The sequence below is a fragment of the Coturnix japonica genome, chromosome 1, assembly GCF_054131305.1.
Source record: "Coturnix japonica strain WE chromosome 1, WE-NBRP24, whole genome shotgun sequence".
In the NCBI taxonomy this organism is placed as follows: domain Eukaryota; kingdom Metazoa; phylum Chordata; class Aves; order Galliformes; family Phasianidae; genus Coturnix; species Coturnix japonica.
The window spans coordinates 113,616,618-113,637,867 of NC_140663.1; the positions used below are offsets into that span (position 1 = coordinate 113,616,618).

The 21,250-nt window shown below is 38.8% G+C and overlaps 1 protein-coding gene across 7 annotated transcripts; it reads right to left on the reverse strand.

Annotated features, from left to right (window-relative positions):
• Window positions 1-571: 571 nt before the first annotated feature.
• On the reverse strand, window positions 572-20,532 carry MSL3 (MSL complex subunit 3). 7 transcript variants are annotated; one of them, XM_015887083.3, is made up of 13 exons: window positions 20,394-20,532; window positions 18,533-18,615; window positions 18,105-18,200; window positions 17,072-17,172; window positions 16,166-16,254; window positions 15,175-15,297; window positions 14,718-14,878; window positions 12,876-13,034; window positions 12,157-12,419; window positions 11,862-11,971; window positions 11,584-11,683; window positions 11,074-11,158; window positions 572-1,451 (listed from the first exon to the last, which is right to left on the reverse strand). In XM_015887083.3, the coding sequence occupies exons 1-13, from the start codon at window positions 20,490-20,492 to the stop codon at window positions 1,352-1,354; spliced, it is 1,569 nt and encodes a 522-aa protein (XP_015742569.2). In that variant the 5' UTR covers window positions 20,493-20,532; the 3' UTR covers window positions 572-1,351. The 7 variants fall into 7 exon arrangements, with proteins under 7 accessions (XP_015742569.2, XP_015742586.2, XP_085387963.1 ...); XM_015887100.3 differs by having other exon boundaries at window positions 20,300-20,532; XM_085531837.1 differs by lacking the exon at window positions 16,166-16,254.
• Window positions 20,533-21,250: the final 718 nt, after the last annotated feature.

Here is a 21,250-nt window from a genome sequence, read left to right on the forward strand (position 1 = left end):
AGCTCAGTGCTGAAAAGGGAATCTGAGTATCAAAGGTAGATTTCAGATTTGCTTTGCCTTCCAAGAAGTTTTCCATTTAGATTTGTAAAATAATTCCTCCTAACTACTAGCTTTTCCAGATCTATGCCAAATAAATTGGTTTTTACACAAGTATCCTAACAGTAGTTGTGTAAACTAGGAAGGATTACAAAAAGAAGAGGGCACTTGCCCGTAAGTTTGGAGTCCAGTTTTCTGCCCATTGTTTGTTTTGACAAGGAAGAGAACTCTAAAGCTTTGAGTTCTACACTGTGGACAAGGTTTTGTTGGCATTCGAGACAAGCATATTTCAGTTACGTTCTACTGAATGTATTGTTAATGCTATAAAATCAGTTTTAATTGAACGCCTGTTTTCAGAGAGGCTGTGTTAAAGAACACTTCCTTATCCGGTTTTATAGACTGGGTAAGAAAACAATGTTACAGAAAGAGGGTTTTTTCCTATATTGTCAATACTCCCACCTAATGCTATGCATACTTCATCTCAAAAATATTTATCAAGCACAAACAAGACATTTTAGACAGTCAAAACCACACATTTAAGAAGCAGCCATTATGGTCTTTATTAGGAAAAGAATACTTGCCAGTTAAACTGCCATCATTTTATTGACTTTTCCACTTACTTGTAGAAATTCTGTTCTTTTAAAATGGCTCTGGATCTCAGATATAGCCAGGCAGATGCTGTAATTCTAGCAAGGCATGCTCTCCTTGGAACTTTGATAGCCTTACCATGGCAAGAGCTAGCCACAACTTTGCAAAACGCAAAGTAAGCAACACATCTTTCATTTAAGCAAAGTCATTCTTGAGGCAGATTTCATACTAGCCAAACAGCGAGATAATCCATTAACTTAGGCAATCTTTTGTAAGTTTCACAAAATGAAGTGCAATTTGTAAGGAAAAAATTCATAAGATATTAGTAATGAATTTTCTTCATGTAGCTGCGCAGTCAAGTCTTATTACTCAGGCTGTAGAGGTTCAAGCTAAAACAAAATTGCAATGTCCTGTTGCTAATGCATCTGCTTTTGTTGCCTTTTTTAATAGTTCTATGCAGTTCTATGCATTAGCAGACAGAATGAGGCGTCTTCATTCACCTGAAGTAGTTTGATTCAACTCCCTAAGCAATTCACAACGCAGTCTATACACACTCTGTGAGAAGTTGCTCATTCCTGCTAAGTAATCCAGCCATCACAGAAGATATTCCTGTATTTCAAACTCCAGAAGTAGTTTCAGTTCTTTTTCATCTTCATCTTGTAGCCACGTGGCAGAACGGCATTGTCACAGGCTACATATAGTAGGGATTCAATCTTTATTAATAGCTTCAGTAGATTGCCCGGGGATTTTTAGTACTGTAGTAGGCTTCACATGCAGCCACATAAGCAGATTCTGGGAAGAAATCATCATGGTATTCTGCTAAAAACCTACGTAAAAGCACACACAAAAAACAATGAAAACATGAAACATTTAAAAGAAGCAGATATCTATTCAGTTTTTAAGCCCAGCAAAACTACAGCCCTCAAATCAGGAATTATTACATTTTGAAATACGTCATGCAAAAAAACTGCCCTATTTTTATACATTCATAAGTCTTGCACAGTAAGAAACTTCATTTTGAGATAATTGTTCTGAAATTCAGGTGCATGAAAAGTTTTACTAAAGCTCCACAATAAAAACCCCCAAGCTGCACTCTTCTCTAAGTGTAGCTTCAAAGAGCTATGAGGGAAAACAAGTGAAAAGATGCTTCTCCAACTTCTGTCAGTCACATGCTCAGCTTAGTCTGTGCATTTAGGATCTGCACCCTTCTAGTGAGCCTGATTTTTTCCTATCTGTTGCTGAAAGACATCCATCTGTTTTGCAGATCCTCTTCCCTAATTTCAGATGAGATTCTCCAGTCTGCCCTTCAAATATTATTCCCACAGCCAGGCATTCAAATATTTAACAGGTCTGCTAAGATACAACCCATTCCTGGCTCAGTCCAGAAGATGAGCACAGTTGTTAATAACAGTAGTAAGAATCAGATAAAATAGCACCCTGGTCTTTTCTTGACATTCAAAAAGGTGTGTTGTGCAAACAGGGATGTGAGGGCAAAACAGTTCTTAGACCAGATGCATATGAACTTAAAAAAAATGAACTCTGAATAATCAATTCTGAACAGAACTCCCAATAATAAAAGAACTATAAGTTGAGTACAATTAAAACGGCAGTGTTTCTCCAGCATGATTTGCTACTCTTCCTAAACTAGGCAGGTCCTTTGATCTTAAGAAAGCCAAAGTGTCAAAGAATACTAATAAGATTGTTGTAAGAGTCCTATACATGGCAAGGAAAATTTAAATAAGAATACTTTAATTGCTGAGAGCTCATACGGAAAGGTTACAGCACACAAATGGAGATAAATGATAAAGATTGATTCCAGTCCCTCCCCAGTCCTTGTACTAAAACATGGTCACCAATCAACTGCAAAAGTAGAGGGATAACTGGTTATATCCCACTAATTCCTGGAAAAGCAATGACAGATTCAAGTTTTTTTAGAACAAGCCAATTATTTTATGTGCCACCATTTGTTAAGAAGACACTTTGTCAGTAGCTGTTCTTCCCTAAGAATTTAGTAATTAACACTACAGAGGGACTTAAGCTAGTTTCTGGTATGAAGCATTTCAAGGTTAAGGCATGCAAGTGTATTAATTGTCCAGCAGTTCACTTCCAGAAGATGAAATGAGGGTTTATTTTTGCTTTTAGACATTACCCAAGGAATTAATCAGCAAAGCCTCCATTACGTGACTAATAACAGCATCTGAAGAACCACCTAGTTTCTGGCAACATTCAGCTGGTGTAGATATTGCCAAGAAGGGAGAAAACTGCCTCCCGTATTTAAAGCAAGGACCCAACTCTCTCTGTCACAAACTGACAACACATAAGCTATTATAACAAACAAGAGCTATGGCAAAGTTCTACGCTGTCCTTATTCACAAAATCCTATATCTGATAAATACAGTAGCATCTTTTTATTTATTAGTATTCATGCCATGCTAAGTTTCTCAATGGTTCTAACAGCAGTTTTGAACTCTACTAAATAGCACAAAGCAAAACAACTATGCTACAGTTTCGAAAATTCATTTAAAAATATATATGGAAGCCAAACCAAAATAGCTGCATATATTGTATATATATGCGATATTACAGCATCGTTACAGCTGCACTATACTAAATTCTTGTTCACAGACATAAAGACATTTAAACAGATGAAATAAAAACAGCAGTGAAATATTTTTCCCCATGAAGTGCTATGCAGTCAGTCAACGCAACAAAGCGAGTGCTGAACCCAAAATAGTTAAATGCTGGAAAGAGAGAAGGCCAGAAAGACATTCATTCCTTCCTCAAACTAAAAGGGATAAAGAAAAAAACTACAAAAGCAGAACAAGTCAAGATCAGAGCCACTAATACTTGATTAACACGCTGTTTGAACCATATTACTTAGCAACTTGTTAGCCCAAGTTATTAATAGTCACCATCTAATTTTCTACATGAGGCCATAAATTGCTGAAATATGTTAAAAAATACTTTCCTAAAATGCAGAGATGCTCCTTCAAAAACTACCTATAGAAAACAAGAACCATTCACACACACGTGTGCCCCTGTGGCACAAGCGGTAGAAGTGCCGCTCTGCTACACAAGAGGCTCGAATCCCAGGGGTTGGACTCGATGATCTCTAAGGTCCCTTCCAACCCGCACGAGACTATGATAGATACTATGATGATGATATAATGCACACTCAGATCCTGCTAATCTTCACAGAAGCGTGCTGTTTTATTTTCAACACACACACACACTCCTTACTTTAGGAAAACTACTTCCTAAGGGTACTAAAATCAGAGCAATTTAAAGTTCATAAAAAACTCAATCATTGTGATGATCTCTGATTGTAGTTAGCTACAAATCACTTCCAAGGTGATGGGAGTGTGATAAGGCATAAAACAAAGCCTTGCATCTAATTTTTAACATACTAAGATTGCACAAGATGAAAATATTCCGCAATAGAAGTCAATTACCAGTTCTTAATTCTTCATTAATATGTGCTAAACAGTGACTGAAAACCACAAGGGGCAATTGTTTTCAAATTGTGTCATATCCTCTAAAACATGGTACCAAGGTGCTGGGAGTATATTACAGTATCACAGTCTCATGCAGGTTGGAAGGGACCTTAGAGATCATCGAGTCCAACCCCCGGGATTTGAGCCTCCTGTGTAGCAGAGCGGCACTTCTACCACTTGCACCACAGGGCGGATTCGAACCACGGCCGCGACATTCCTACCACTACGCCACCGGAGGCACACATATGAGTTGGTATGTTTTAAGAGAGCAACAAGAAAAGAACCTGTAGAAGAGATCTGTGTGTTACCAAGAATTTTGAGTGTGGGTAATGGGAAACAACTTCACTTTCTCTTAAAATTTTCCTGACTTTTGCTTAAGTTTATTGGTCATAAATGGCACTTTGGTGCAAGCTGAAGTGACAGCTGGTAATGCTGAGAAATTTTAACTGAGATGTTTGTGGCATACCTGCAACTCCTGAAAGGGAAAAGGAAAAAGAGCAGATACAAATCAGTTTCTGTAGAAAAGTGATAGGAAACAGACGAAAGGACACAAGGTCAGCTTTTGACCATTGACTACCTGTATAAAAATAGCAGCAGCCCTTCTGCAGCAGCTTTCTATCCATACTACACTACAGTGTAGGAAAAAGGTACAGAAATACTGGGAGTCTCAAAACTCTTCACTATTAGCTATTTTACTAACACTTTGCTCTTGGAAAAGCTGAAATAGCACAAAGATCAATTACATTGAACCTGCAAGCTGAGAGCCAAGGTTCAGACACAGAGGGCACTGCACTGACTTTAGTAGAGTCAAAATGTTCTGCTACAGATCAGAAGTCGCACTGCTATTTATCTTTTCAGAAATTGTTTCAATACTTTTCCCTTACAAATCTGAGGAAAATATCACCTGCTGCTTTACTGCTTCTGCATTTTTATGTTTCTTTTACAGAGCTTATATCTGAACAGTGAAATTGCTTTCTAGTGGAAGTTTTGAGACACATCATACAGATACTTCCTGATGCGAGACTGCACACCTTTATTTTGCTGGACGTCCAATAAAACAACACTTATAGTTTACCCTCGTGTTCAGAACATGGATGTAATGACATAACGCTGCTAATTCCCTCTCTGCAATAGATTCCTAGAAGGAGAAGGATAAGAAGGAGATGGAAATAATGGAAGAGCAACCTAACAAAGACGTCTCATGTTCCACACTTCAAATGAGGCAGTCCATTAGCAAGTCTATTTCAGGTGACTCCAAAGCGATAGCCTCATGAACATACTACCATCTGGCTGTGCGTTATACATGCAGATCTAGCAAGAAGACACACAGAACAATCATCACCCGCATTAAAAGGCCACTTGGCATGTATGTCAGAACCATTTATGAGCAAGGTCACTAAATTAGTACATGCTTCAAGAGCAATGCTGATACAAAAAATATTCTTGTCCTGGCAGCCTCAGCACAACTAACTATAACAATTTCTGCACAAAGAAATCAAGTCTTCTGGATGTCAGCTATCATCACATGAACAAACTAAGGGACTGCCTGAAAGGTGTGAACTCTCCACAGAAAGGAAATCCTTACTTTTACCTTATATTAAACTTAATAATAAATAATATATAGATTTAATGTAAATTAGATCCTCAGCAATAGAGGTATGATATAGAGATACATAACATACAATACAGGGGAAAAAGGAATTATTTCCAGGAAGGTAGCACCTTGCATACTTCAGCTATAGCTCTGAGCTCCAAAAGGTAAGCAGGTGCTCCAGAGAGATTGTAGCCTCTGCTAAATACTGTTTGAAAGGCACCTGTAATGATTTATGTGAAGAAATCTGCTGAAAGAGCATGATGATTCAAGGAGCTAGAACCCATCTCTTCAAAATACATGCATTTGTCAGATTAAGAAGCTGTCTCCTCTCCACAACTGCTACTGAAAGGCAACATTTTAAGCCTAAAAGGCTTAATTTCGTAAAAGGGTTTATGTTAACACCTGCCTTCCTATACCCACCAACTGCTGGTAAAGAGACAAGTCTCCACCTGGAAGGGCACTCAGGAAAGCCTCAGATGCTTATTCCTAATATCCAATATACCAAGTAACCAGCAGGCTTGACTAGGTTGACTAGGCCTTCACCATTCACCCAGATACAGAAACCAAAATCATCTTCCATGAGCTTCAAAGGGGAAGCACAGGGCTCTGAATATGCTAAGCTGCCAACAATATAATCCAGGAAACCTGAGTGAAAATTAAAGTAGTAACTTCTGGTGAATCTTTTGGGGGAATCAGTTCTACAAGACTTGTCCTTGGTTAGTCTTGAAGGTGAAGACTCACTTTTGGCAAGTCCATTACAGATCTCAGAATTAATTCCAAGAGCTGTTTTCTGAAAAAGCTACCATAAAACAAAATATTTTGGGCACGCTCTACTGTAGATGCATGACATCAACTTACACTATTCTGATTAGGGATATGCTTCTCAGCCAAATACATAGGCACCTGAAGACGTGGTAAGCTAAAGGAAAAGCAGCAATCCACAACATAGTTTCCATAAGTATTTTTGACAAGGCAATCAAGCCTCACTTGATAACAGTAAGTATACTCAAGGATATTCTTCTGCTCTATCTGGTAGGTCTGAATCAGAGAGTCCAGAAAATAACAGACTCTACAGTACAAGGCATTTATTACTGATTTAAAAGCCTTTACTGTAAAGGTACCAGAATTCTGAGAGGAACCAAAATGGCAGTTAGCTTTCTGGCCACCCAATGAATACACCAAAGCTAAAATGCAAATGTGAGTATTGGTCCAAAATGGTAAGGTACATACATTCACTGTGCAAGCAGAGTTCCCTCACAGCAGTGTTTCAAAAACTTTACAGCTACAAACAAGTAAAGGAATATTTTTTTAATGATTAGGATTTTTGAAACCTCTACCTGGCCACTGACACTCAGAACTCTGATTCTATCATACTTTAGATACAATTCATTTAAGTTTTCTAATATGTCCTAATTGCTATACTTCATGAATAATTTTTAATCAAGGAACCGATTAATCCAGGAATTGACAAGCAAGCAGAAAAGTGCTAATTAACAAGAGAAAAAAAACAACAGAATCACATACTTGGACCTTTCAAAAAAGGATTGTTTTCAATTTGTTGTCACCTTGTAACTTTAAGTCATAATGAGATGAAAGTCACAAGCAGATTTACACAGATATTTTCTGCTTTGCTCACCATGTGCACTACCCCATTTTTATTTTTTTTTCCTATCTCAGAAAGCCACAAATAATCTTTCATTAACTGCACGTTAGCACAGACTAGTGGCCATAATTTACCACTGCAATTAGGTATACTATGCTCAAGAAACGTTGAGATAACAAGAACAGAGGTCTATTTTTTAAGGTTACTTCTAACAACAGCCCATAATCCTTGTAATAAGTATTTCTGGCAATGCAGAGCTCTGTGATTTGGTCACTTTCTGACATGGCTCCCTCCCCATAACATACTCAAAAACACTGAAGGTACTTTTCCACCCACAGAGCAGATTCACGCAATAAGTAAAAGCAGGTTATAAAAATATCAGAAATAAAAATGAAGAATCAACTTATAGTGCGTGCTGAGTTTGAGAGATCAGTGGGTTTCAACAAAAAAACCAAGTGTTTAACTATTAAGAACGTATTCTTCTACAATCTGAAAAGCTACGCATACTTGTCAAGCTGAGGCTATCGGAACTTTTATAAAAGCATTTTGGGAATATAATTGTTCCATTACTCATTCTCTGCTTCAAGAAACTTGAAACACCTTTCTAAACCACAAACTACACTGACAGAAATTACCTCAGAGAAGATGGGTCATGCTGTTCTAAAAACAACAGACAGGTTATAGTCTCCTAACTCCTAAGCGTCTACTACTGGTCAATAGCTCTGGGACAACACTTTATCAGGTCAAGGCTGTATTCAAAGAGATGAAAACAAGGAAGCAAACTGGCACATTCTTGCCTGTTGTTTAAGCAGCATCTGAAGGAATACTAAGCAACTCACAATAAAGTGAAGTCATGTACATCACAACCCATCTTCAGAAGCATTTTATTAAAAATGTGATTATGTTATAGAATTAGTTAAAAGGCAAAACTTTATCTCTACAATCACATACTGGTAGGGAGATTTAATCAAGTGCTCTTTGGTAATAAAATGACTAGTCAGCAGGCAACAGCTGTTGTGGTAATCTCCACTGCTTGCTCCTAAGACTAAGTTCCAATTAAGAAATTCTCTGAAGCCAACAAGCAAGTAGTTTTTCCAGACTACAGCTCTTCTACACATATTACTGGAATAGGTACTGGAATAGGCTCCCCAGGGAGGTGGTTGAATTGCCATCCCTGGATGTGTTTAAGAGCCGTTTGGATGTGGTACTAAGGTATATGATTTAGTGGAGGGTTGTTAGAGTTAGGGTACTGGTTCAGCTGCAGTTGGACTTGATGATCTTCAAGGTCTTTTCCAACCTGGGTAATTCTATGATTCTATGATTATGAATTATTTCAGGGCCATAAAATTTGAAGTTAAGACTTCAGGTTGTCATTTAATTTGAGAAACTGGTTTTCTTTTCTTCTGCAAATTCCGCAATTGAAAAATGAATTTTTATGTTCTCCATGAAGAAGCGTTCATTATGTACACTTACAGAATGCTGTGCTATGCACAAAGAGTACAGCCTCTATTTAATAGAAAACTCAAGGATGAATTTCACATACTCCATAAAAAAATGCTGTCTGGAAAAACTGAGATCAATCTTGATGAGCAACAATCTGACAAATGAATGAAAAATATTACTGATGTAGCATCTCAAAGTGAATTGAAAGCATCTATAAAGTACTGAGCAAACTCAATCAAGCCAGCTTCAGACAAAGCGGTATATTAAACAAGTCTCGGTTTCTAAGCCTACATGAGATTAACAGTATAAATGTTAGATGAAACTGTAAATTTTAGCAGTATGTAATCATAATTCAAAATGAAATTAGTGGCTATGCCAAAACTGAATCAGCTGTGTATCACATTAAAGTTTTAACAAAGTGAATAAACTGCTTTGCTTGGCGTGCTCTGCCTAGAATTTAAAGAAGATTCAGGAACAGTTTTATTAATGCTAACAGACAGCTTCAATCTCTTTTCTGCTCTTAGAAAAATAAAAGAAGACTATTTTCAAGCTTGTCAGTGCAGAGTAATTCACTGTAAGAAATTAGGCAGTCTGAAGTAAAGTGGCTATCTAATGCAAACAGACCATGTAAGACAGTTCTTGTTTAAAAAAACAAAGCTAGAGCAGAACTGATAAAAATATTCTTAATAGGCATTCATTCATTCACCCCTTTGTTCCCATAAAGGAACAAAAAAATGCAATCTGAGGAAAAAAGGAGTACAAGACACAGTCTCAAACTCAATTTTTTCCTCTTGTGATGAGAAGCAGGTAACACAGAAGTATTTCTGTAATAAAGAAATAAATCACGTCCGAGTTTCTAGAAGTTACTTAACCACTTTCACTACACGTGAGAAAGAAAAACACCCAAAAGAAAGATTTCCTAAAGCACCAGAAAATACATCATTTTCTTTTTTTTTAAAAAAAAAAAAATCCATTTACACTGTCTTCTACGTACATTTACAGTATAGTATCAAGTAAGAAACTGAGTTTAAGAACAGCATTTCTGATTGAGCTGTGTAAAATTAAACACTTCCTGCAGCAGTAACTGCAATTTTGAGAGTCTTTAAGAAATGTTCCCAATTTGACAATTTCTGACTGAGTTACAGAAAACTTTTCAGTACAGAAACCGTAAGAACAGCATCAGCAAAACAAAACATCAGCAAAAAACAACGGCTTAGAAAGCACTGCAAAACGATGCCCAGGCCACAGATATTTTCATTTACCAGATCAGATAAGCAATATCCACGCTCTGCTCATTCAAGGGTGGAGCAGATGGTGGTGTCATTTTGGTTTAATTGTAATCTAGTCTCAAGCACTGAATGCCTCACAGCACTGCAGCACTGTTCTGTTTCCCAAAAGGAATCCCTTTTCTGCATTCTGAGACCACTGTGCAATGCAACACAAAGCATGGTAAGCAGGGACTAATGGGACATTCGCTTCAGAAGCACAGCATTATTTGGCCTAAAAATGCTTGTGTGGAAACACCCAATTTTTCTTTTCTCTATTTATAGAAAGCTAAACATTTGAACAAGATGATCAGATGGAAGAATACAATATATTTGGACACTGCTAACATAAATCTTAATTGCTTCCTTACTGGCATGTGGTGGCATGTTTCTTCCTTTATCCTATCCCATTCCACTTTAGCCTATCCATATAACAGGATAAGGGTATTTAAGACAGAGTTAAGGCCTACCCTGACACAAAAGAATCAGAACAAGAAGAGGTCTGAAAAACTGATCAACAGCAGATTAAGCATCCTAAGTAACACCCATTAGAAGCAAAGATACCTAGTACCTGGCTTCCAAAAATAAATATTAATGCTGTCATGTTTAACATAATATTGAGTACAATATGCAGACATACTAATTAGAGTAATGACAAGTATATTACAGCGCAGACATGACTGTGCTGCCTCTAGCTGCAATGTCAGTGAGAATTTGGGTACCTCTACAAGCCACTGCACTGTGTAACAGAGAAGCTTTTTTCTTCAAATGCAGAGCTAGAATAGTCTTTCCTTAAAGCCATCATTAACAAGAGGTTCTTTCTGTCACACAGACTCGCAAACTGAAGTACCCCATCATTGTTTATTAAAACATTATGTATTAAAGTTAAAGGAAACCTGAACTTCATTCACTATTATTACTTCTGTAATTCGTTTCATCATGTTCTTGCAACTATGGGAATTAACATCTTCAGAAACCTCTTGACATTTTGGAACGCTTAAATATGTGTAACAATGTAGTCAGTACTACTGTAGCAGAATATCACATTACCTTAGAAACATTTCAAAGTGTTTTACTAAAGCCTTGAGGTTCTTGTCAGGAAAGCACATCTTCCCGAGTATTTCTGGTAGCTTTACTGTAAATAAGAAAAATACTGTTTACACTTTTTTCTTAAAAAGCAATTTCTAGTTACATTTATCCACAGTGTAAAAAAGAAGCTAAGAATCCATTTTCACTGCAGCCTCCATCTCTCTTTGAAAGATGCTCAATCATCTTCCAAAACCTATCCATAACAAACATGTTCAGAATGCAGATTCTGCTTGGTTTAATGTTTGATAACGCACTGGAAGCGGCACTTCTTTACCTTTTTTGTTTTTATTCTCTGCAAGCATCCATTTAATGAAAGTAAACTGAAAGAATAAACAACATCCTAAGGGTTTTAAACAGATTCAAATGTACATTTCTCTAAAAACAGAACTGAGATTAAGTAAACAAACAAACAAATCACAGCCACTGCCAACAAAAATAAAAGAAAAAGCAGTTATTATTCTGGAAGTTTACCAAACATGCGTAGCAAATGTTGGGAACCATAGATGTATGATGGAGGTGGTGGTTGATCACTTGGTGGATAGTTCTCTGGCATCAGTTTCCAGGACAAAACCTGAACATAAAGCATGAACTGAGATCATTATAGAATCCTAATCAATTTAGTCAGTACAGAACTCTAAAGTCTGAGACAAAGTAATTAATCTAAACAACACCTTTTCTCATGCAGTCCTACTTCCAGGCCCACCATACCTTTGAACACTGAATCTAACATAACAACGAAGACCAGTTACCTCATTCAATTCATTGTTTCTTCTACCTTCAAAGCCGGTAAAAACTGCACTCCCTTCCTTGCTAGGAGTCAGAGTTATAGGTGAAGATGATCCACTATGAACAGGGGTTTCTTCAAAAAAGAAACGAATATATATATAAACAATCTGTTTTGTGGAACAACACTGATAAAATATTTACAGTATTAAAACACCAGAATTCAGTAAATGCTTCTCATTCAGTTCACAGCTCACATGACTTTAAAAAGGAACAGAATTTATTCTTGTTTGGAATAACAGCTACAACAGTAAAACCTACTTTTCTCCAGGTGCAGGAAGAGCTTTGGCATAGAAGTCGAGGTCTCAAGATGCCTCCGTTTAGGTTGTGGAGAAGCACTGCTTTCTGACAGCCTGTCACAGTTAGAGGTGTGCCGTGTAGAACGTCTCAATGACTGCAGAATTTCAGGCTCAGCCTTCCTTCTTTTTGGTGTGGCTGGCTCTGCTGGTGCAGGCTGGCTGTCTGTTGACTGAGGTGTTGGTGGATTCAGCAGTGGAGGGCTTGGGGAAAGCTCCTCCTGATTCCTAGGAAACAAACACAACTTCACAGAACTGAAAAGATGAGGCGGTCTTTCCTTTAAACAGTAAGTCTCACAAATCTTGTTGAACACTTATTTGAATTACACAGCCTCCTCTCAAGAGCGAGCAAAGTAACAAGAGCTTATTTTAAATAATAGTTTCCTGAATGACATTTATTTCAAAGGTTAATGAACATAAATTAACATTACATTAAAATGCAATTTCATGAAGATGCAGCATAACTCCAGTCAGTACAAACGCTTTTTTTGGAGCTAATCAGATAGAAATTAACAACTAGTATTCTGAATTCAGGCAAGTAATTCAGAAAGCAGTTAAACAATTTATCAAGAAGACTATTTTTAAGCCAAAGCAAAGAAATCATGGCATTCTAAATGCATAACCACTTTCTACAACATTTTTCACAAGAGAGAAGCAGCATTAAACTCTTTATAACTGATGTACCTGTTAGTATTTGTTGAGCTCTCTTTGATAGGAAGAAAGAATTTTGATGAAGTCACCTTCTTAAATTGAGCTTGCTCATAAGGATAAAGCAAAATTAATGGAAGAGTAAAGTCAAAGGTTATTCTCAGCCCATCCACCATCTCTTTACACAGCTCGACGCTACAGAGAAAAAAGAAGAGGAATTTCAAAGATACGCATCAAAATGTTCTATTGTTCATGATCTGTAGGTAAGGGGATACTCCCAAATCTTAACTATGACATACTGATTTCATCCCTCCCCTTTGTAATAAACAATTAAAAGCATACCAAGTTTAGAGTACTTAAATAATAGTCATTTTTCAGAAAGAAAAAAGTAAGCATTTAATAAACTGAATCCCTGCCTAGAAGCCGTATGCAGAATTTGAACTATCACAGCAAAGATGCACTTAAGGCTGTGCTTAAGAGACCTCCAGTAAATCAAGAAAAAAACAATGAATTTGCATTAGAGCAGATCAGCTTCCAACTGTCTGCTCCCAGTAACTAAAGCACTACATTTGGACGCTACAAGGAATTTCTGATTTAGGTTTCTGTAAAATAGTCATGGTGTCAGGTGATGGGCAGACACAGCATTACAAGATACGTGAACTCAAGCATCCAGGCTGCTTAAAGCACTTCTCTTATCTGTGCTTCGTGTGCGAATGATGATACTAACTTCTCACTTCTCATATATATGCACATGGCACAATCAAATGTTACCAATGAGATCCACATTAGAAGTTTTCTACCTCCCATTAAATCTGCTTAAACTAAAAAACAAACAAACAAAGAACAGTCACTGCCTACAAATTGGGTCAGTGCAGCACCATGTGCAGAAATTCCACATTTAAAAAGGACAGTCCCCTTCGGTGCAGTAAGGACAACAGCAGCATTATCAGCTCAAGTTCATCTACGAAACGGCCCACTGAAATTCTGAACTCATGACCTACCAAAGCATCATCTTTATTAAGTTACATAAATATAGACATCTAAATATCAAAAGGTAAACACCACCTTTGATTCGTATTACTCATGTCTCATTTAACTTCTTGTTTGAGACATTACAAAGAAAGTAATGAATGACATCAACAAAGTGAAACACTTATGCAAACCAAGATATTCCAGGAAACAGCACAGTTATGCAGTGCTGAAAAAAAAATCCTGACTTCCATTACATTCTATGTTTGATAAAATGCAAAATTTCACATCAGTGTAGATTTAAAGGAGCAGCCTCAGAATCACAGAATTGTAGGGGTTGGAAGGGACCTCCAGAGACTGAGTCCAACCCCCCTGCCAAAGCAGGTTCCCTACACCACGTCACACAGGTAGGCGTACAGGCAGGTCTTGAATATCTCCAGAGAAGGAGACTCCACAACCCCCCTGGGCAGTCTGTTCCAGTGCTCCGTCACCCTCACCATAAAGAATTTCTTGTGCACAACCATGCAGAACTTCCTATGCTTTAGTTTACGGCCGTTTCCCCTTGTCCTGTCTCCATACTCTGCTGAAAACAGACTGGCCTCACCACTTTGTCCCCCACACTTCAGGCATTTATACCCCTCTCAGTCTTCTTTTCTCAAGGCTAAACAGGCCCAGTTCACTTAGCCTTTCTTCATAGGGGAGATGCTCCAGACCCTTAACCATCTTTGTGGCCCTGCACTGGACTCCTTCCAAGAGATCCCTGTCTATTTTGTACTGGGGAGCCCAGAACTGGACACAGTACTCCAAATGAGTATAATATAAACACTAAGACAGACAGTTCAGCCCTAAGACAGAGCATGAAACGCAAGTTAATTCTTATTGTGGCTGTGTGCTAAAGCTTATACTTACTTCTTCTCTGGTGGCACATAATGAAGATTCATATTAGCATGTGGAGTCACTTGATGGTGCCGAGACCTTTCATTGGCTGAAAATGCAGCATTAATAGCAAAATGTTTCACATATGACTCCAGGATGGTTATTATATTTGTCTGGCAAGGAAGCTTCACTAGCTGAAAAAGAAACAACAAACTTACATCTTACAAAAATAATTAGTAAATGTAACCACCTAAAACAGGAGCCAATGAATTTGAGGGGCTTTTTTAAGTCTCTACTGCATAACACGCCAGGTACAGAAATGTTATGCCCTTAAACAGAATGAAAACTTCCTGTTTTAGCTATACAGAAGTCTGTTCTCTGCATTCTTTTTGCTCTTCCTCATGCTATCTAAGCTTTCTTTTGCAACAAAGCTCAAAAAAAGGGGTTGCCATATGCCATGTATATTAACATAATTGCTTTTATTTCATACCCGTTTTCGTCTGTTAATATAGTAACAGTCTTCTTCAAGCTTCTTTTTCAAGACTTCTGGAATTTCTATGTTTATTGCTCTTTCTTCCATCTCCCTTTTTGAATGAGTGTCTTGATCTTCTTTCTACAAGAGGCCAGTGAAAGAAACAATACGTTATTTGTGCTTACTAATGTTAGTGAAAAAGTACTTCAACACATTCTCAACACATTCATTGACATTCAATGAAGTTCTGACAACAACAGTAAAACTGCATTACTTTTATAAGAAAATAAGTTTATAGTAGCTGTACCGTAAGCAATAACAGTGCTTTCATACCATCTGTAAATTCAGTTTAATTTAGTATTCACTTGAATATTTAATACAAAGGAACAAGCAAATTTGTTTTGCAGCTTCAGATCACCTATGTTATACTGGTTTGATATCACAGGCCTTCAGAGCAACCTACTTACGCTGAGCTCTGCTTTTGCTAAAGCAGAATAGAGAGACGTCCTTCCCTGAAGCTCACCTTCTATATCTTAAAGGCCAGCACTCATTTCACGGTGAAATACAAAAGCTATCAAGATGCTACTGCTGCACCTGAGTAGACCAGTAAGATTTTACAGCACCTACAAAAGCAGATAATCTAGTTTGTTTTCTCCACACAAACCTTGTGTGTTTCAAGGGAGAAAAAGAACCAAATGTATACTTACTGATTACTATCAAAATTCCACATTATGACATAACCTGTAACATTCAAAAACTCAACCACGGTAAGAAATTTACACTTAAATTACAGCTAAATCACAGAATCATAAAACGCTTTGGGCTGGAAAGGACCTTTAAGATCATCTAGTTCCAAATCCTCAGCTATAGGTAGGGACACCTCCCACTATTTTTTAGCTTTCCTAACCTATATAAGCCACCGACCATGATGTATATATCCTTCTTTTCAAATTCTCCAGCATTTTAAATACTGATATTTAAATTAAAGTCAAGAAGATAATAACTATACCATTTCTGTCCTCTCTTCTATTTCACTTTCTTCACTTTTTATTTCTTCATCTGTTCCTTCATCACTGTCATCAGAAGAACTACTTACAGCTGTGTAAAAGAAATTTCAGATATTTTTTTTTGCATTATTACATTGCGCAGGCCTAAATTATAACAAGTTGTTATTTTTATGTTATTAGAATTGCTTGTTCTTATTAAGCACACATTCGTTCATTCTTATTTACAGCACATGATAAGCTCCATGGAAATGGAAGACGAGAAGTTTACAGACGTAATTCTACATCCCTTCTAAATGAAGCACACGGATCAAAAAGTCTCTTTATACTGCTGTATGCATAAATATTTTCAGTTTTTTAATTGAACTTCAGTTCTGAACATGGGATTAATGTATTAATTATTCAATCAGGAGACTGCCAGAACATCAGCAAAGTGCCAGTCCTCATAATGGTTTCCAGGTTACAAAGAAAAGTAAACTGGGAGAGGTGGCTTAATAGTGAAGTCCAGCAGTCAACTTAGAGAAAAAAAACCTTATTACCACTCCCCATATATATACAAAGGAACATCAGCAAGGAAAGTGTCTAATTCCTTTACACCAGTAGGAATACTAGGGACCTCTTGCACCTAGTAAACAAAACAGTAAATACTAAATAAAACTGCATTAGACTCTGATATCACTGTCTGAAAGAGTTGAGTTGACAGGAGAAAAAGTCTCCAGAACACAAGAAAAAAATGTGGTTATGCAGGCCTAAGAGACGCTTAACATGAAACACTGCACTCTTAATATGACTGCCTCAGTATAGTTTCATAATACTCATGTCATTCTAAAAGCAAGTTGAAGTGCTCACTGTACCCTTAGCTCAAAGTTAAAGGCATTATGCTAGTTACTAAAGAATAAGAACAAACTCACTTTTTTCACTATTATGATCATTTTCTTCAGCAGGAAGACTTTTTAAAACAGAGTCAACACCAGGTAACCTGCAACGTCTCTTCTTTCTTCCTTTCCTTCTCCTACAGAGCATAAAACATTCACTTAAACTTGGCCAATCTCATTTAATTTGTTCATCTTAACTAACATCATTACATGAAAACGCACAGGATATATATGTTTGCGTTATTTTCATTAATTAACATTGAAATAATTTGGGCAATGCTCATTTTAGAGTAGATACCTTCACTAACTTATATTTGTCTTCTCAAGCAGATCCTCAAGTTGTGTTTAAATGATATTAAGTTATTGCCTCTGGCTCAAAAATTCCCCTGGCCTTCCTAAGTTGCTTTTCAAGTACATTAGAATTACCCAGGTTGGAAAAGACCTTGAAGACCATCAAGTCCAACCGCAGCCTAACCAGTACTCTAACTCTAAAAACCCTACACTAAATCATATCCCTGAGTACCACATCCAAACAGCTCTTAAACACAACCAGGGATGGCGATTCAACCACCTCTGTGGGGAGCCTATTCCGGTACTTAACTACCCTTTCTGTAAAGAAGTTCTTCCTAATATCCAACCTAAACTTGCCCCGGCCCAACTTGAGGCCATTTCCCCTTGTCCTGTCACTTGTCACTAGTGAGAAGAGACCTGCCCCACTCTCACTGTAAGAACCTTTCAGATACTGGAAGAGGGCGAAGACATTTACTTTGAGAAAATGTACTTCTAATAAAATGGCATTTCACAGCAATGGCTAAGAATAACACATAGTTATTAAACATAGACAACACTTAAACAACATTAAAACCCCGAATACATTTAAACCTACACATAACAACATGTAGCTATGCACCTTATAATGAAAGAGGAGCTCCCAGGAACGCACTGACTGTACTGAACAGGTACGTACCATCTACAAAATGAGCTTAGAGAGCAAACTCACATACAGAAGTAGCTGTTTGAATCTGGAAGTGAATCTCTTCTTCATCTTGAGATCAAAAGAATTACTTACATGCGAGCCACAGCCTTCCGGGCCAATTTACGCTGTAATCTGCGATTTTCGTCAGTATCACGAAGGACATGATCTTCAGCTGCCCATCTATCCCAGCTAAGGAGTGGTCAAAAGAAAATTATTGATGGTTTAAATACATTCCATTCATGATTTTTAGTAAATTAACACATGTTAAAGGTATGAATTACTATTTTAACATCATTCAGAAGCAACGTTGAGTTGCATTCTTCAGTATTCACATGGCTTCCACACTGACACTGCTGTGTCAAGGCTTGAGAGCTTTTAGGCATCACATGGTAGCATTTGTAACACCAATACAAGCTATAGACCATGGTCAGAGACTGCACTCATTCAACCACAATAGGCAAACTACCTGGGCCTAGGTCTAATAAAGGACAAAAACTAAGATTAGGTATATGGGTTCTTACCTTCTGTTCCAACCGTTGAAATGGATTAGATATTCTGGAATCTTTCTGCCTTTCTCATCTTTACCAACAATAATATCAACAATCTGAAACAGTGAACAACACACATTATATGGCTTGAAAGAAAGCGAGCTTCTGAGTATTTAAGGAATTTATACACACACACACACACACACAAAATTAAATTAAAAACACCTAAAATTTGTCATTGACTGTTTATATGAGAAAAACATACAAATTTGCTCACACTGGTGAGCAAAAAGTTGCTTTTTTCAGTAGGCTGTATCACAATTTGGAAGTGTAGACAGAATATACCTCTTCAGGAAACAACAGCACTATATGTAAACCTCAGAAACACTGTTCTCTTGAGTACATAATCTAGCTCTGAAATACAAATATATTTTGCATATCACAGAATGACCCGGGTTGGAAGGGACTTCAAGGATCATGTAGTTCCAACCCCCCTGCCTGGCAGGGCCACCAAACATACACATTTACTAGATCAGGTTGCCCAGGGCCCCGTCCAACCTGGTCTTGAACACCTCCAAGGCCGGGGCATCCACAACCTCCCTGGGCAGCCTGTTCCAGGGCCTAACCACTCTCCTAGTGAAGAACTTCCCCCTAACATCCAACCTAAATCTTCCCTCCTTCAACTTGGATCCATTTCCCTGTGTCCTGCTATTGTCAGCCCTTTCAAAGAGTTTACTCCCCTCCTGATTAGAGGTTCCCTTCAGGTATTGAAAGGCTGCAATGAGGTCACCCCGCAACGTTCTCTTCTCCAGGCTGAACAAGCCCAACTCCCTCAATATGAGGTATATATGAGCTTTTGTTCCTCTGTCTTTTACTTAGGTAAAATAACAGAATCACATAACAGCTTGGGTTGGAAGGGACCTCAAAGACAACCTCGTTTCAGCTCCAAAAATCATCCTCTCAGGCACCCACAGGTTTATTTTGACCAAGTCTGGTCAAAGTAAACCAAAAATCATTATTTACGCCAGAGGCTTTTTCTAAAGAGTTGTTTGGAGACAGGGTTTTCTTCTTTCTCACATTAGTAAAAACACACAGATGCACTGCATTATATACCCTTATCTTCAATCTGTTTTCTTCTTAGTACAGTACAAACAGCCAGTCAAAAGAGAGAGATATTTCACAATGGATCATAAAGATCAACAGGACAACTAAAAACAAAGGAATCCTCCCACCCTCGCATGAATGGGCCCATCACGTAGTTCAAGGTGCAGCCAGCAGATGGGCCATAGGAACGTTTAATTTCAGAGCCCAGAATGTAAGAACTGTTGAACCAAAGCAGAGTTTTGCTGCATCTCAGGGTATCTTAAAGATGAAGGTACTATCAAATTTCCACTCTGCGGTTGCCTCTAGGGCCTGCTGCAGTGATGGCTGTTGGGATGGTTGGAACATAACAATATGTGGAGAAACACAAGGAGAGCTCAAATTATCACAGGAAACTGGAAGTTTGGAAAACACTGACCTACACCACTAGTGAATTCCAGGCACAAAAGTACAATCTGATCAAGGATCCAGTTGATCCGCCTGAACACAACACAAGGCCCCGGCTCCGCCCGCCTCTATCAGCAGGGCCGGGCGCCACTCGAGCGGCCAGGCCGAAGGAGCGGCTCTGAGGGCCCGGCCAAGGGCACAGCAACGCTCGGGCACCGGACGGGACCCTCCCGTTCCCGGTGTCCGATCCTCGCCCCGCCTGCCCGCCGTCTCCCGCCCCTCCTCCGCCTCCCCCCCTTCCCGCGCTCGCACCCGGAAGCGGAGCGGCGGCGACGGAGCGTTAAGGGCGGCCCCGCCTCCACGCGGGTCGGGGCTTAGGGACAGGGTGTGAGCGCGGGCCGGTCACCTTAGCATCATAGAGCACTTTAGCCTTGGTGGGGTCGGGCTCGAAGCAGAGAACTCTCTCCCCCCGGTGGAACTTAAATTTCATTCCCCGCGAGGTCATTTGTTCATCATGGCGCAAAGGAGAGCGCCCCGCCCCGCCCGCTGGGGAGGTGCTGCCGCCGGTCCCGCCCTCTCCGGCTCCTCAGGAGGAGGTGGAGGGGCGATGGGGTGTCAGAAAGGGGTCGGAATGGGAGGTGTAATTCGTGGTATGGCTATGCTGGTTAAACCTGGAGCCGTCCTGTGCTGCCAAGATGGCCATTTCGACACCTCCAGGGGTAGTGACTCTCTGGGCGGCCTGTTCCAGCGCCTCTTAATGAGGATAAATTCTTTGTGCAGCTATCCTGTCCAGGAGTTACCGTGCTTAAAGAAGAAACAACAGCAGAGGAAACTGAGCAACAAACTTCTTTTTGTATCCTGACCTCTGACTTGTTGTGCCATTGACAGTAGTCATACTAGGTACTTCATACCATACTTCAACCATTTCTGTCCAAAACAGCACTATGTTTTGCCTTGTTGTCTCCTTCTTCCTCACTGCTCTTTATTTCCAGACACTGCTTCTCACTGATCTCACCTCAGCCTCTCTTTATTCACCATAGCCACACTCGGGTTGCTGTTCTTTTTGATTCACATTTCTTCTTGTTCAGGTTTCCTCTTGAGATAAGGAGCATCTGCCTTTATCTCCCTTAGCCACCTGGCTGCACATAATCGTTGCCAGCACGTCCCCCACTTTGCCAGATCTCTTTCCAGTGCTACTGGAAGGTATAAAAGAATTTGGATGTGGGATGCACTTAAGAAAAAGTCAATCCAGAGGGAGCTCTG

Excerpts from the sequence above, each read along its gene's own strand:
- MSL3 (XM_015887083.3), bottom strand. The coding sequence starts at position 20,492 with ATGACCTCGCGGGGAATGAAATTTAAGTTCCACCGGGGGGAGAGAGTT. Across the intron at positions 16,255-17,071 it reads TGATCATAATAGTGAAAAAA|CTGTAAGTAGTTCTTCTGAT; the intron begins GTGAGTTTGTTC and ends TCTTTTACACAG. Across the intron at positions 11,972-12,156 it reads CTTCCTGCACCTGGAGAAAA|AAACCCCTGTTCATAGTGGA; the intron begins GTAGGTTTTACT and ends TCTTTTTTGAAG.